We start from the raw sequence: 15,298 nt of genomic DNA, 5'->3' as shown, positions 1-15,298 counted from the left end.
TTCAGCTATAATAGGTATTTGGCATTTCAGTTTGAGTATTTTTGATATTCAACTCTTGATTTTGGCAAACTAAATCCTATCAGTAACTTAATGCATTAGCAGCTAATGTCTTAATGGTTTGTTTTATGTAGTTTATAATTGTTGATGGAATTTTTTGCCCTTTTGGTTTAGCTTTTTGGTTAAAATGCAAAGTTTTACATCAAACTTTGCATTTGATGTAAATACCTCAGTTTATAGTTTATATCAAAAACTTTTTGATATAAATACAAAAAGTTTTCAGATTATTTATTTAGATAAAAGATATATTCAACCTTTTTAACATTATTTTATATTATTATTAATATATTTTATATTACATTATAATAACATTATTATTATGTAATTGTGCCCTTATTAAACAATTAACTGGGATTACAACATTTCACTTGGCCTGATTACTATCAGACCTCTAGAATTTGAAAAAAAAAAATCACTTAAATAGAACCAGTCTGACAACATGAAGTAGGCTGAAATACCGCCAAAGTCAACACAGATGAGAAATGACCTTATTAATACCTATCAGTTCGGGAATCTGCCACAAAGCCAAAGGGGCTCTTTTTTTTTGTTGTTGCATGTTTTATTTCTTACTTCAAAAATGTTTTTATTTTCTGTTTTAGCTATCATTCTTCACTAGAGGGCAGAAACTGTGCAGAGACCATACCGCCTTGCTCCATCTATCTGAGTGGCAACACAATGTCACAAACCAGCCTGACTTATGATTGTTTTGTGACTTTTCTGGTTTTTGCTGTAAGAAGCTCATTGAGAATTTTAATTTTTTTCAGTTTTTATCCTCAAACAGTTGGGTTGTTTCATACTTTATTAAAACGTCGGGACCCATAAGCAGGTAACTTCACTGAAGCGATTGAAAAAAAAGCTTGAATTACTTTACTTGTGAAAATAAAGATAATACAGCTGAGGCGACGTAGAAAAGACGTATTTTAAAATACCACGAAAATAAATGCGTTGTCACGTCAACCAATCTCAGAATAACAAACCCCCAGCCAACCCATCACCTTCATGAATGAACGTCACGCCGCGCTGACGTCATCGCGCAGCCACGCTGCACAGCCAGTCTAAACATCTCCACAGTGGAACTTCGCTTCACACCGAGCTGTGGAGTTGTTCCCGACGGATCTGAGATTTAAGCAAACTATTTACATTTCCAGCGTCAAACCGTCACGGAAATTTTGAGCAGTTCTGTTTTCTCATCAGTTATCTTAACTACTTATATTTTTTTCTCGGTTTGTGGTTTTAATCGTAAAGTTTTTTTTTTCCTTGTACAATTTTTTTTTCTTTTCTTTTTCCGTTTGGTCGTCAAGATGAAGAATCTGTGGCTTTTCTTCCTCGTCGCGCTGTCGTCTGGGTTTATCGGCGACAAGGTAACGAGCTTTTATTTTGGGTTCTGCTTTCGCAGTGGGTTCGCTCACATAGTTGGCGACAAACTTGATGTTTTGTTCTCATTTTACGTCCAATCTTAGCGTCTTTTCCAGCCGTTAAAATGCGTTTGGAAAAACTCCCGTAACGTTTGTTTTGGTTCAGATGGTTTGTTGTTTTTCGTTTAACGTTCTTCCTGAAGAATTATCAACATTTTCCAGATCTTCTCAAAAGTGTATTTTCATGTTGTTTTGCCAGTGTGTTTGTTTATTTTATAGAGTCTCATGTTTAGATTTTTTTTTTTTTAAATCAAAAGTGCGTCTCAAATAATTAAGTTAAATATAAACATGGATGACATTATCAAGCTGTGATGTGAAAAATGCTGTTACTAGCACAGATGCTGGCTGATAATCATGTTGTGGATCATAGCCAAGTTCAAGCTTTCCACCAGCTGGTGTCAAGTTCACAAGTCTGGCTAGCCTCTGGCTCAAAGCTTTGACATTTAAACCAAAAGCTTGAGACCTGAACTCCCATTTGCCCTGGGCTTTGGGTTTAATACACAGATTATATAAAACAAAAATAAATAATAATAATAATAATAATTGAAATCTGAAGAGAAATATCAATATTTGGTCTTAGATTCTTCTACAGATACAGCCGTGCCAGTTCCATAGTCAGAAATGTTCTTGGAGATAATAGGATAAAACGCAGCTGTTGTGTTGGGTAATAAAAATAATAACCTGTTTACAAGACTTGACTTTAAAAAAAAAATCCAGAGTGAGAGCCACAGGCCCCAGAAAATGATTCTTTAAGATTTATGGACTATATGTTGTGAAATAAAGGGAGTTGAAACTTGAGACCATTCTGCTAAATGAGGGGTGGGGAGCAAGACTTAGAGTTGTGGATGTACTGTTTGGATTTTTGTTTTGTTTGTTCTTATTCTGTAGATCAGTGGCTGCCAAACTTCTTGAGCTGCCAAGTCACAAAGTAGCCTTGGGGGGGGAACTATATGTGCTCATACACATGAATACACATTGTAGTATTTTATTTTTAACTGAGTCTCATTTTTGAAGAGGATCGTAAGACCCCAGGCTTGTTGATTTGTGAAACCTCAGATAGTCTCAACCCCAATTGTTAATTTGTTCTCCAATCCAGTTATTGAAGTTCTGTTTAAATTCGTTTTAAATGCATCTGTTTTGCAAATATAGATGCACCAATCAATCACTGGGAATCAGCCTTGATCCCCCGTAATGTTGAACTGTGTCTCAAATACAGAGAAATCAAAGTGGTTTATTGAATTAAGCAAAACTGACTGAGGCTCCCCACTCTTCTCACTCCCTAATCACGCAAGCCAACTGCATGTACTTTGATTTTTCCTGTGTGTTTTGGTTTTTGGATATTTTTTTATTGGAAACCAGTAATAAAAACGACATAACAAACATTCTATTTTAAAACATTTTTTGTAACACAGTCCAAATAAATTGTTGTAAAGGACTGTTTCTTGTTTCTGTGGTGAAATTTACAGTGGGAGTATAGCTTTGCATCGTAAAAACCAATACATTGGCAAAGAGAAGTATATATTTTTTTCATCATAGTCCCTGAAAGGCACATAAATCTGAGAACGTAGTGACTATAAGACTATGTACATCAAAAAGTTGCTGTCCTGCTTCTTTGTTTCATTGCAGAACAAATATTGTAAATAAAGATCACAAAAAAACATATCTAAAATGAAGTGTATGTGTATATATGTATATATACACTTCTACCCTATATGACCAGTGATGTCATGGATTTATTTAACTTGATGAGAAAGAGAGAAAGGAAAAGCAATGTTAGGTTTTTGTAAGACTATGTCATGGCATAAATAAAGCCTTAAGAAATTTGCAAATTTGACCACAAACATTTGAAAAAGGTGACACAAAATCTGTAATTTTAGATTGCAAGAATCACAAAAAAAAAACAACAACAACAAAAAAAACTTGCAATATCATGGAGGGACTAGTTTAAGCATATTTTTTGCTTTGAAAATTTAGGTCAAAAAATGAACAAGCTTTCAGTTTTTCTTCGTCAGTGATTTTTTTTTTGTAGAAGAATACAAAAGGGAATCAAACCAAAAATTTAAAATGATCTATATTCTTATGTATTTTAAAACGAAAATAATAATTTAAAAACTCCTGTTTTTGTTGTTGTTGTTTATTTCTGGTTCCAGGTGAAAAACCAAATCACCTGGAGCCAGGTGGACGTGTTGACCGTTGATGCATTTTAGTTTCATTAGAATCAAGTGGGTGTTGGAGTCATATGCATCAATGCATCAATGGGGATTAACTTCCTACCTCCATAAAATAATTTCTTTTCTCTGTCATTTGCTGAAGTTCTCTGGAAACCAAAACCCATTGAAAATCAGGCCTGAAAGAAAATGAAGACCTTGTATTCTCCCCCCACCCAAAAAAAGCATATCTAATTGTGTTTCTTTTTTCTCAGAGGCAACAGAAACATTATCTTCCCAGAATGGTGGCTGATACTTATTTCACCATTCTGCTCAGATTCCTCCTTACTTTATGTCTCTAATACAGGCTCCAGGACTAAATTGCTGGGTGTGATGGGTTGCATCACATATATATATATTTTTATATATATATCCAAACTATCCTTCTCCTTGTGTGGTTGAGTTGGCTAAAGAGTGAGTGCTTCGTCAGCCTGTAGCGCTGCTTTCCTCTGAAAGCAGAACGTCGAAGCGGGCGTTTGGTCCATGCCAGCATGTGGGCCGGTAGTTGTGTCATTTTCTGGATGGATGACTCACAGTGAGTCCCTCCGGACTTGTCCAGGCAGGCACGTTACTGCGTGGAGCACACGTAGTTTTCTGCCGAACCACACAAAGAAGGAGGAAGACAGTGACACATTGTCACACTGGTTTTAATGAGTCTTTTTATGGCGCTTTAAAAGCCTGCTCCCAAAACGCACATATGGCTGTAAAATTACTCTTCCCCTGCTCAGTAAAATGAGATATAATGAAATGTAAATAAAAGTAGGCTAGTATTACTTGTGGCGCTGCGCTGCGTAGCTGCAGTTTCAGGTTTTAACAGCGTGAGTCACGGCATTGTTGAACAGAGATAAGGCAACCACTTCAGGTCCGACCCAATAAACCAAGGCAGGCTGTTTTAATTATTTTTTTGAGGATCACTCTTCCTCCTTTCTTCCTGTAGCTAAAACTTTGTATTGACTTTCCTATTGTGTGGACTAGGACCTTTGCATTACAGTTCTGCTCTGTCGTTATCTCCATGCTGAACCCCTTAGATAAGGTCACAGTTAGATGTCTGGAAACTACACACTAAAGTTTAAAGATCACGAAGGCCTGCTGAGCTACAACAAAAATGCTCAGATTTGTTTATTTCTGACACCTTTGAAGCTGTTAAAAAGACGCTGGCTTGATGTTGAGGTGGTCAAACGTTCTGTTCTTTGTTGCCTTGATCAAACATGCACCCTCTTTACACAGCATTGTGTAAAGCAGGCATCTCGATGACGATGATAGGCTCTCTGTGTGCTTTGGCCTGTTACACAATCTCTCTCTTGTCTCTACTCACTGGCTCCCATCTCCCAGGAGAAATATTTACATGTCATCCCCAGAAACGCACGATAGGAGGGGTTTGCTAAATTTTATAACACACTCTTCTAACACACTCACCCCCACTGAATGTTTAAATAGCTGTACTGCCCCGTTCCAGCTGTTTCCAGTAAACTGTCTTCAGTTTGATAAAGCTTTAGAAAACCACACCAGTGTATACGCTATGTACGTTGCATATGTGTGTTTTCCAGATGTTTGACCTTTGTGTCACATCTACCAGTAAACTCTGACACAACCTACTTCTAGCGAGGAAAGCACAGAGTATTGACTCGTTTGTTACATTATGGCTTTTATGTTTCAACAGGCGGGATGTTGGTATGAAAATTAACTTTTCATACATAATTTTAATCGTTCTTTTTTTTTTTACTGCAAACCTGGGGTCTGCTCTCCTGATTTCAAGTGTGGATACTTATGATTCTCTTTAACAACTTATAAATGTTGTTATATTTATCAATTAGATGTATTAAAACATTTACCTTAACAGAAAATATGGTGTTTATGTCCATTAATCAAAGTAATAGCTCAACAGAAAATTACTTGAATAAAAGATTAGCCTGACTTATCCACCAAAACATGTCATCTTTATTTAACGTTTATTAAGCTAAAACAAATTGCTTAAGGGGCACTATCTTGAGTTAGTCTTATTATTTAATTTAATAAAAGCATTCAATTACAATGTTTCAATATTGTGATATATATATATATATCAACTAACCTACAATGATCTTTTTTTTTCTTTTGATGATAATGATGAATCATGAAGTTCACAACTTTAGCTGCTAATTCACTAAAACCTAAATTAAATTCAAACTTATTGCACTCTTAGAAGGCCTTTTCATTGATGCAGCAAAGTCAGTGTACTGACACATTCTTAATAATCTAAGAATTTAATCAACTCTTTTGTCACAATACAACCCAAACTTCAATGTGACACATAGTGGTGGCAGCACCTTGGTGTGGGGATGCTTTTCAGAAAAAAATCCTGGGGAAACAATCGCGTTAGACAGCTGAAAAAGGAGTGGGGACCCACCCTCTAGCAGAAGAGTGGCCCTACAGCTGGATTTATGATTACATGGTTTTGATTTAAAGTAATTAATGTGTTTGTATGGCCCAGTAAATTCTAGACTGGAATGCATTTGTTTGGCTGTTTTAACCTCTATATCCCATCAGTGTGAGCCTGAATGAATTTACATAAGAAAAAAGGGCAACAACTGTGTTTTGTTGTGGGGACATATGTTAAAAGGCTTGCAGCTGTAATTGGTTCTATAAAGGAGTGACTGAGTAGGGCGGAGTACAAATGCACGCTTTTCAGATTTTTGTTTGGAAAAAGAAATTAAAAGCAAATTGTCTTTCTTTCATTTCACCTATCTGCACCACTTCTTGTTTATCTATGACTTCAGATCTCAACAAAACACTTTGAAGTTGTCCTGCGAGTAAATGTGGAAAAATCCCAAGGGCTGTGTGGAGGCCATTGTAGAGGTGGGCGTGACCTGCTCTTTTTGCTTTGCAACAGACGCAGTTTAAACAACTGATGTCTGGCCTCAGTTGGAGCTTGGTGGTGAATCTCAAACAGTTTAAAGATAACAACTATCTTTCTTCATCAGCACAGACTGAATTTAAAGCCATTTGGTCTAATTGTTGGTAGTATCTGTTGGAATAAGATAAAAGTTCAGTCCTTTATGTCTGCTCATAAGTTTTCATCATCTGGATTTGTAATTGTTGGCTAAAAACAGAAGCCTCTTCTGTTGTGTAGCCATGTTGTGCATTAGCCTATTCTGCTGCCTTTAGAAACGGGTGGAAATTTTCTCTATTGCCATAGTGTGAGCTTATTTGGTGTTATTTAGTTTTACCTCAAATTAGTCATTTGTCTGTAAGAGATCTGAGCCACAGATCTGAGCCACAGATCTCTTACATAGAGATCTGTTGGTCAGAGGGATCTGGCCTCTATTCTGCTAATAGAGGCAGAAGTTTCTGCCTCTATTAGCAGAATAGGCTAATACCTATTAGCCTATTCTGGGCCAGCTTGGTCCATTGAACACCTTAAGCAAGAGCATATGATAAAAAATTACCGTTGTAGTGAGTTTTTAAACCGCGTGTTCGGTTTTCTCCCTAAAGCTGATGCTGATGATCTCTTTGTAATGCTAAGTTTGAGTCATTTACAATAGTTGTAGTAAACCTGAATCGGTCACCTTATCTCACACTTTTTGTTGTCGTCAGCACCTGTTTTGTCAGACAAATAGCTTTTTTTGCCTCTCTTCTTCCGCTCTCTCCCTTTCCTTTCTCCAGGCTTTCTCCTCTCTAACTCTCTCAGCACCTGTGTTAGTGGAAGCATAGTATACATACCAGACATAGCTGAAGTCTCAAAGGACCATATTCATCCATGTCTGTGTGTGTCTTTCTGTCTTAACACCAACTGTGTGATTCCCCTCTCTCCTTCACTTTTTTTTTTTTTTTAAACATTTCAGTCATTATTAGGCTTCTCTTGTTTTCCATTTTGCCTGCCTAGTGTGTTCGTTGCATCAGCTCCTCACCGACTGGGCTTTGCGTGCAGTTTCTCAATGGTTTTCAGCACGTCACATTTGTGTAGCGCTGGGTTGCTAGGAGGGTATCCAGAGCAACGGCAGTAACCTTTTTAACATGTGTATGCACTTTGTCTGTTTTGTCTGTTGTCTTTGAAGTTGCTCTATCTCTTTTCTCTCTCACTCCCACTCCTCTCAAAAACACTTTGGTCTCAGCTGTCTGGCTCTGGGGAGTATCACAAATTACAATCATGACACATGAAATGAGCATAAATCCAGCTTAGGCCAACTATTCATACAATAGAATGGCTGCAGCTCACAACTCACACTGTGGTTTCTCTCACAGACAGCAGTGCACACTTCCAGCATATTTGGCCTGCATACATCATTGGTTACGAGAGGTATTGTCTTACTCTAGATCTGCAGAGGTTTTCACATGGTTTCAATTAGTGGGTGGATTTTCTGAAAGTGTAAATTTATGTGCATCAGTGTCTCTCGTTTCCTTTTATGTCTTTCTTTGTATGCCCCCCCCACCCCCTTAAATTACTGTACTGTTTTTCTTCTTTTTTCCAGCTCCTTGTCCTGTCCCATTCAACTACTTCCCAAGTAGATGACCTTTACATAGAGGAACCAGGATCAGGTGACGTCCCCATAGATGATGAAGACGGTGAAGATGATGGATCTGGCTCTGGGTCAGGGTCTGGAGACCATGGTAAGAGTGGCTTTGCTTTTGTAAGCTTATTTTGGTGGTTTTAGTTCAATGCAAATTTAAAATGTATATATATGAATTTATATATCCATCCCAGCAGAGAGAAGGGCGATACAAACTTAAATTTCATCATAATATTTTGTGCAATTTTTTTGTGATAATGAGGAAAGTGACAATAAAAAAAATATTTCTAATTTATTTGCAATCCTTTTTAGAGAATTACAAACATGCCTGTGACTTCACCCACTGCAGTCAAAGCTCCGCAAATGCAATTACTGCCATTAAAAAACATGCAAGACTAACGTGTCTTCTTCAGGGCACCAGTTATATAAACAAGTGTGATTTTTATCTATGTTTTAATCACTCAACTGTACAGAGTTACTGCATTTATTGTAATAATACTTTTGAATTAATTAATATTCATTAGTAGTTTCTTGTAAAACTAACATTACTGTCAGTCTTTGGGGTTTTCAGACATCATTAATTGGAAATTATTGTTATCACAATAAATAATTTTTGTCATGACTGGAAATTCGACTGTCTACATCAGGTTAGGTAGACAGTCGAATTTCATCGTTAGCGCTACTAGCTTTACTAAAAAAGCCAGAAGACCAGAAGTCTTTCTGTCAACACCCTGAAAGTCTTGCTGACTCTTTCTCTCAATAGTTTCAAATTAAATTTTGTCTTGCACCTTATATCTACTTTTGACACAGGTTTCAGTATCCTGTCGGATCAAGACGAAGTATTCAGGTTCCTGAACATCACTGAGAGCATCCTTTACAAAGAGGTGCTGCCACTTCCAGCACAGCCGACTGTGAGCTCCATTTCCGACCCACAAACCAAATCAGCAGACAAGCAGGATCCAGAACCAGATGACACTGATGAGGTAGAACAAACACACATCATTTTCATTTTACTGTTTATTATTATTATTTTGTCCCTGTTATGTTATTAATAGGGACATTATTAATGCTTTATTCATTGATGATAATCTCAGTTTTATTTTAATCATCTATAATTTGCTCCTATACACACACACATTCAGTCACTGACCCTCAGTACCTCTGCTTTTTGTTTTTCGTTAATGCACTGTTGATCTGTATTTTGTAATGTGGCATAATGGGAAAATGAAACCAAACATTAAAAAAAACATTGCTGAAGCAATTTCGTTTACAATTTGAAAAGGTTTCGTTGTATGCTTTCTCATTTTTGTTGAACATTGATGAAATGTAAATAACTGCACTGTGCAGTATGTGAACACTAATTAAAAGCAATAAAACTAGACAACATGTCAGGTTTGTTTTCAAATGTGTCATGTCTATGATCACTACAGACTCCAGACTCCACATCCAACTTTGTCGATGAAGACATGAGTACCAGTGCCAGTCCTGTCGATGCAACTACTGACTTTAGCCCTCCTGTGAATGAAGAGATCCTAGTGGACACCAAAGTCCTGATCAAAGTTGAAAGTGACAATTTTCCTGAAGGCAGACGAAACAACCGGCGGAACGAGCTCAACTCTCCACAGGAAGTCACCTCTGAGAACCTGTGGGAGAGGACAGAGGTTCTTGCAGGTGAGGATAGAGGATAAGTTTTATAAGTTAGTCGGATTTATAATTCAGATAAGGCTCTGAAAAATTTTTTTTAAAGATGACTTTTTAACAGTTTAAGACTGCAAATAAAATCAATTGTTATCATTTTTGTCCTCAGCTGTCATTGCCTGTGGAGTGGTCGGATTCCTTTGTGCCATTTCCCTCCTCCTCCTCCTCGCCTACCGCATGAAGAAGAAGGATGAAGGAAGTTATGATTTGGGCGACACCAAAATGTCTGCAACAGCTTATCACAAAGCGCCCACCAAGGAGTTCTATGCCTGAACTGACCAGCAGGGACAATCTAATGTGGAGTCTGGCTCCTTCTGATCAGGACTAAATAAGGATCTTTAAACAGCTGAAGAAGGTTCCTTCAGATGAAGTTTGAAGTGTCTGTTCTCCTCCAGTGCTGCAGACATAAGGTTTTTTTTGCATCCTCATCCATCCCCGTCTGTTTGTTTGCCACCATTTTCTGCTTTTCTCTACTTAATGCTCAGCTTTCTATGCAGAAAGGGTCATAAGGAAACAAATGCATTGCTCCTAAAATGCATTTGTGTCATTTCCTTCCTGGGAAGGACCGTGGCATAAATATTGAATGAGCATTTTTTTTTTTTTTTTTGTAAAAGGAACCTTTCCTTCACTCTAAATGGACCACAGCTGTTCTAATTTTGTACGTTTATCAAATTAAAACTTGTTTTAACACTGTGCCTTCAGACCTTTTCAGCTGAATCACACTGTAATTCATTGTCCCTTTTTAGAGGAGTTCAACAAGAAGATGGAAAAAAAACTGAGAAAACCTGACTCCAATCATTTTTGAATGCTTTTAATTAAAATGGTACTACATATTAGTATTACAAAGGGTCCTTAAAACAAACCCTGTTCTTGTTGAGGTCATGCTTTCTTCGTTAGTTCAGTTCTGTTATATTTCGCATAAACGTTTGTTTCTTTGTTGAAATCTTAATATTTTTGTTATGACAATGAATCTTTTCATAAGCTGCCCAGTATTGCCATGAGAGATTTTCTTACGCTGCAGGTACAAGTTCAATATAAATGTATGTTTATTGTTTTTTTCTCCCTAAAGGTATTTAACAGTTGTAGAAACTGACCAAATATAATAAACATGCTTTACCTTTTTCAAAAACTTTTATGTTGATGTTTAGCAGATATATTTCTGTAAGCCAAGAGATTTCCATTCCAGAACGGTCCCTCAGGTATAGCATGTTTCAAACATTTCCTATATTTTCAGGATTATCTGACTTGGTGACTGAGTTCTGCAGGCATGTGGGACAGGTAGAGCCAAAGCTAATGACTATAATTCAGAACCCACAGAAGTGACCAAAGTGTCTGGTGACAGCCAAAGCACATTCCTTCCCGACTGTCCACTGTTTGCAGCTGTGAAAGAGGGTTTGGAGTTTAAAGTAAAAGCATCTTGTGTTACTTATTATTTTAGCGTTGGCTATAAAGGTCTGTTTCCGAACTACAATATTCTTTTTATTGGTTTAATATGCATGTACATAAGTTTTATAGGCTTACCTAGTTGTTAAACTTTACCTCAAATGGCCAAAGAAGCATAGCAGGAGCTACAGTAATAATACAGGTTACAGCGATGACAAAAGGGTGGTATTCATTTTTATTAGCACATACATATACACCCAGCTGATGCAATATTTTAATAGGAAGTTTAGACATTTTATTATGTATGGACTTTATTTACTTACTGCCTTATAATATATGTTGAAGATTGTTTTATAAATGCTTCTTGGAGATTCAAAATGTATCCTTTTGAATACCAGGAATATGATCCGGATATGCCCTTATCTGGATAACTGAGATCAGTTTTTGATTCAGAGGACTGAGCAAATAGTTAGGCCTCATTTTCAAGGTATTGCCAAAAGAGAGATTTCAGGCCTTTTTATGAATTTTGTTTAATGTCATAAAGAATTTAACAGTTACTGAATTGCTGGGTTTTTTTTGTCATGCCTTATTTCATTACATGTTAAATCAAAAGTCATTGTCTTTGTCATTTTTTTTTTTGTTTTCATATTTGATTTGTTATTTTGCAGTTATCTCTGTTCATAGAAGAGACACTATGAAGTTATCTGAATGCAAATGCAAACTACCTATTCACTGTAGCTGGAATAAACGGGAGGATGTGGTCACCGACCTTCTGTTAACGTGGTGTTTAGCGAACACTCAAACCGTCAGTGCCTCTCGCAGGGCTTTCGTCTGCTGTGCTGTTACAGTATTAGTTTTGGGTTTTGAACTTTGAGCTGCACTCAATCAAAATCGGCCTTATCTGTGTCAGAGGCCACTGCAGCGCTGTCCAGAAAACTTTGACCGTTGCAAAAACCAGAACGAAGGCAAACGGTGGCTTAGCATTTGCTACAATCCAGTAGGTAATGGGACACAGCGACGTATGTGTTATTCTATCTTTTGTCATAAATGGCAAGTAAATTACATTTTAATTTATACATAATTTATACATACTCTCTTCTAAGATTAGCACATTATGTCAGTGATACTTGGGAATAGAATACAAGATGATTTTTCCCTCTTGTGTAAGCTGTTTCTAATGTCAACTACATTGAGGTTTGTAGTTGACAAACTTTGATGTGGCTTTGCAGCATAGATGTCATTTATCAAAAAAAAAAATCTTATAAATTTAATTGGTACATAATTAAAATGGAGCATGTTAAAAATAATGATTGTCTTTATCGGTGTTGAAGATAGATGGACTGACTTGTTTGTTGTCGAAGAAACAAAAACAATTGTGTGAGCACCAATCAACTCACAATGCTGATGCATTGTGGGAGGAACTGTGTTGTTGGTGGATCTCATTTTTATTCTCAATAAAAATGTGACATTATTGCAATGTTGAAAGTGGCCTTTTTTATCTGAACATTTTTGAGTTTTTGCAAACATTAAACAATATTGTGGTTTTTGCAAATTTATGTCAGCTGAACAATCTCCAAATTGATTTGTGCATTACTTTGTAACCTCTTGGTAAGCACATTTCGGTAAGAAAGCATTGCCAGAAAAAACACAAAAAGCCTTTTTTTTAATTATTTCATTTATTACGAGCAAAGCCTATGCAAATTAAGAGGTGAAAAAATAACCTTGTTGAATCATGCCTGAACTGCGTTTGACCCCATTTTTTGGAAAGCTGTTGTCAAAAAGTGATATCAGTCACTTTCTGGAACATGTGAATCTCTGTCCATCGTAATCATAAAACAGCATTGCAAAAGAACAACCTGGTGCATAAACACTACGGTGGTGGTGGTGTGATGACATGATCTACAGTACTCCAGTAAAGCTGCCAATGAATGGGTAGACCTGGACTACATTAGATATTAAATTTTGATTGAGATATTTTTGCAGGACCCTGAATGTGTCGTTCAGGTTTACAAATCTTCCAATTTGGCTGAATGAAAGCAGTTTTGCAAGGAAAAGTGGGTGGAAATTAAGACATATTGCCATTTAGGATCACAAGCCCTTATTGGCAGTTGCTGCCATGAAGAGTGGTACAAGCAATTATTAGGTTTTGGGTGCAAATAGTTTTTCACACTTATCTTTTTTTCCCTTTAATACATGAACTTGACATCTGCATTTTGTCTCTACTGTGGTTATATTTATCTATTATTAAAATGTGCTTAGTTTGAAAGATTCAGGTGTAACAAAAAAGTAGAAACAAGAAATATGATACAAATACTTTCACAATCCTGTGGATGCACCTATTTGTTGATATTTAGATAACTAGTTCACCTTTGTTCTTTTTTTATTGTTATATTGTAAAAGAGTAAATGTCTAAATTCATCAACATTTGGATTATTTCTAATAATCAGAAGTTTTTCCATACCTGGTGGTTGGAGAGAGGAAACTCCATAACGTATATACACACATAAATAAAGGGGTAAAATGTGCCTAAAGTTTTACTGTCCTCTATGCAAAAGCAAACATCTTAAAGTAAATTACAAGTTTAAAAACACTTCACATAATTTCATATTGTATAAAAGTAGGTTTTGTGAAACTAAGTTAATTTGGGTGGAACAATTTAAGTGGACAACAGTGATTGCAGAGGAATGCTGGGGATTAGTGGTAAAGAAAGCTGGAGGATGCAAACCACAGATTGGGATGTGGGCAGATAAGTGCTGTGTTTTTTTGCACTGCGGATACAATCCATTCCAAGCACTGGGCATTATTATGGCAACAGAAATGTTTACAAGAAGATTAAGGCTTACATATTTAGCCGTGAAGCAATTACTAAGAACCTGCACTAATCCAGATGTACCAACACCATATTAGACCTCAGGTTATGCACAGTGCAGACGGTGCATAGAGTTACATGCCATTCATGCATGATTTGCACACATTTTTCACATCTGCCCATTGAGATCAGAGCTTTGTGATGACAACGCCAAAACATTGACTGTTTTCCATAAGCCACTTTATAACCACTTTGGCTGTTTGCTCATTGTCCATTTGTAAGACCAATTTACACCTGAGCTTTAACTTCCTGACTGATGTCTTAAGATGTTGCTTCAATATTTCTACATAATGTTCTTGTTTCATGATTGCCATCTATTTTATAAGTACACCACCTCCTCCTGCAGCAAAACAGCCCCACAGCACGATGCTACAAACCCCCCTACACAATAGGGATGGTGTTCCCAGGCTTACAAGCCGCCCCCTTTTATATCCAAAGTAATAATAGTCATTATGGACAAGCCACTTTAGTTTCATCAGACCACAGGATATGACTCAAAAAATGAAGATGTTTGTCCCTGTGTGCATTTGCAAATTGCAGTCTGCCTGTTATATGTTTCATTTGGAGTAAAGGCTTTCTTCTTGCTGAGTGGTCTTTCAAGCCGTGTCCAAAACAGGACACAGGTCACTGTGGATAATCAGATTGTCCTACCAGCTTCAGGCAGGATCTTCACAAGGTCTTCGACTTTTATTCTGGGGCCAATTTTCACATCTGAGACCAAAATACGCTCCCTTCGGGGACACAGAACTCGTCTCCTTCCCAACTGGTCTAATGGTGGACATTCCCATCGTGTCTATACTTGCATATAACTGCATAAACAGATGTATGCTGCAGCTTCAAGCATCTGGAAATTGTTCCCAATGAAGAACCAGACCTGTGCAGCTTCACGGTTCTCTTTCTCATATCTTGGTTGATTTCGTTTGACTGTGCCATTGTGTCAAATAAGACAGCAGTGTGTGTTCAAGATGTGGCCTTAACATATGTAGGGAACTGGTTGAAATGTTAGATTTGCTCTTTGGGTTGTGGAAGTTGGTAAAGTGTGTCCGCTGAAGAACGCCGTACTTATCGCCAGTTACTACAGTATGCGCTGGCAGTACAACGGTCAGTATTTGCCGTCCATTCCGAAGGTAAGCAACGCGGACCGCCAGCTCCTCACTGTAGCCACATGTTACTCTTAATGTC

General features: G+C 37.1%; 1 protein-coding gene across 1 annotated transcript; it reads left to right on the top strand.

Moving 5' to 3' along the window:
- Positions 1-1,128: 1,128 nt before the first annotated feature.
- Positions 1,129-12,719, top strand: LOC102222852 (syndecan-2-B). Its single transcript, XM_023331070.1, has 5 exons — positions 1,129-1,418; positions 8,128-8,266; positions 8,977-9,149; positions 9,597-9,837; positions 9,974-12,719. The coding sequence occupies exons 1-5, from the start codon at positions 1,359-1,361 to the stop codon at positions 10,135-10,137; spliced, it is 777 nt and encodes a 258-aa protein (XP_023186838.1). The 5' UTR covers positions 1,129-1,358; the 3' UTR covers positions 10,138-12,719.
- Positions 12,720-15,298: the final 2,579 nt, after the last annotated feature.

The sequence above is a fragment of the Xiphophorus maculatus genome, chromosome 3 (assembly GCF_002775205.1).
Source record: "Xiphophorus maculatus strain JP 163 A chromosome 3, X_maculatus-5.0-male, whole genome shotgun sequence".
Lineage (NCBI taxonomy): Eukaryota > Metazoa > Chordata > Actinopteri > Cyprinodontiformes > Poeciliidae > Xiphophorus > Xiphophorus maculatus.
This window is presented reverse-complemented; position numbering and strand designations above follow the sequence as displayed.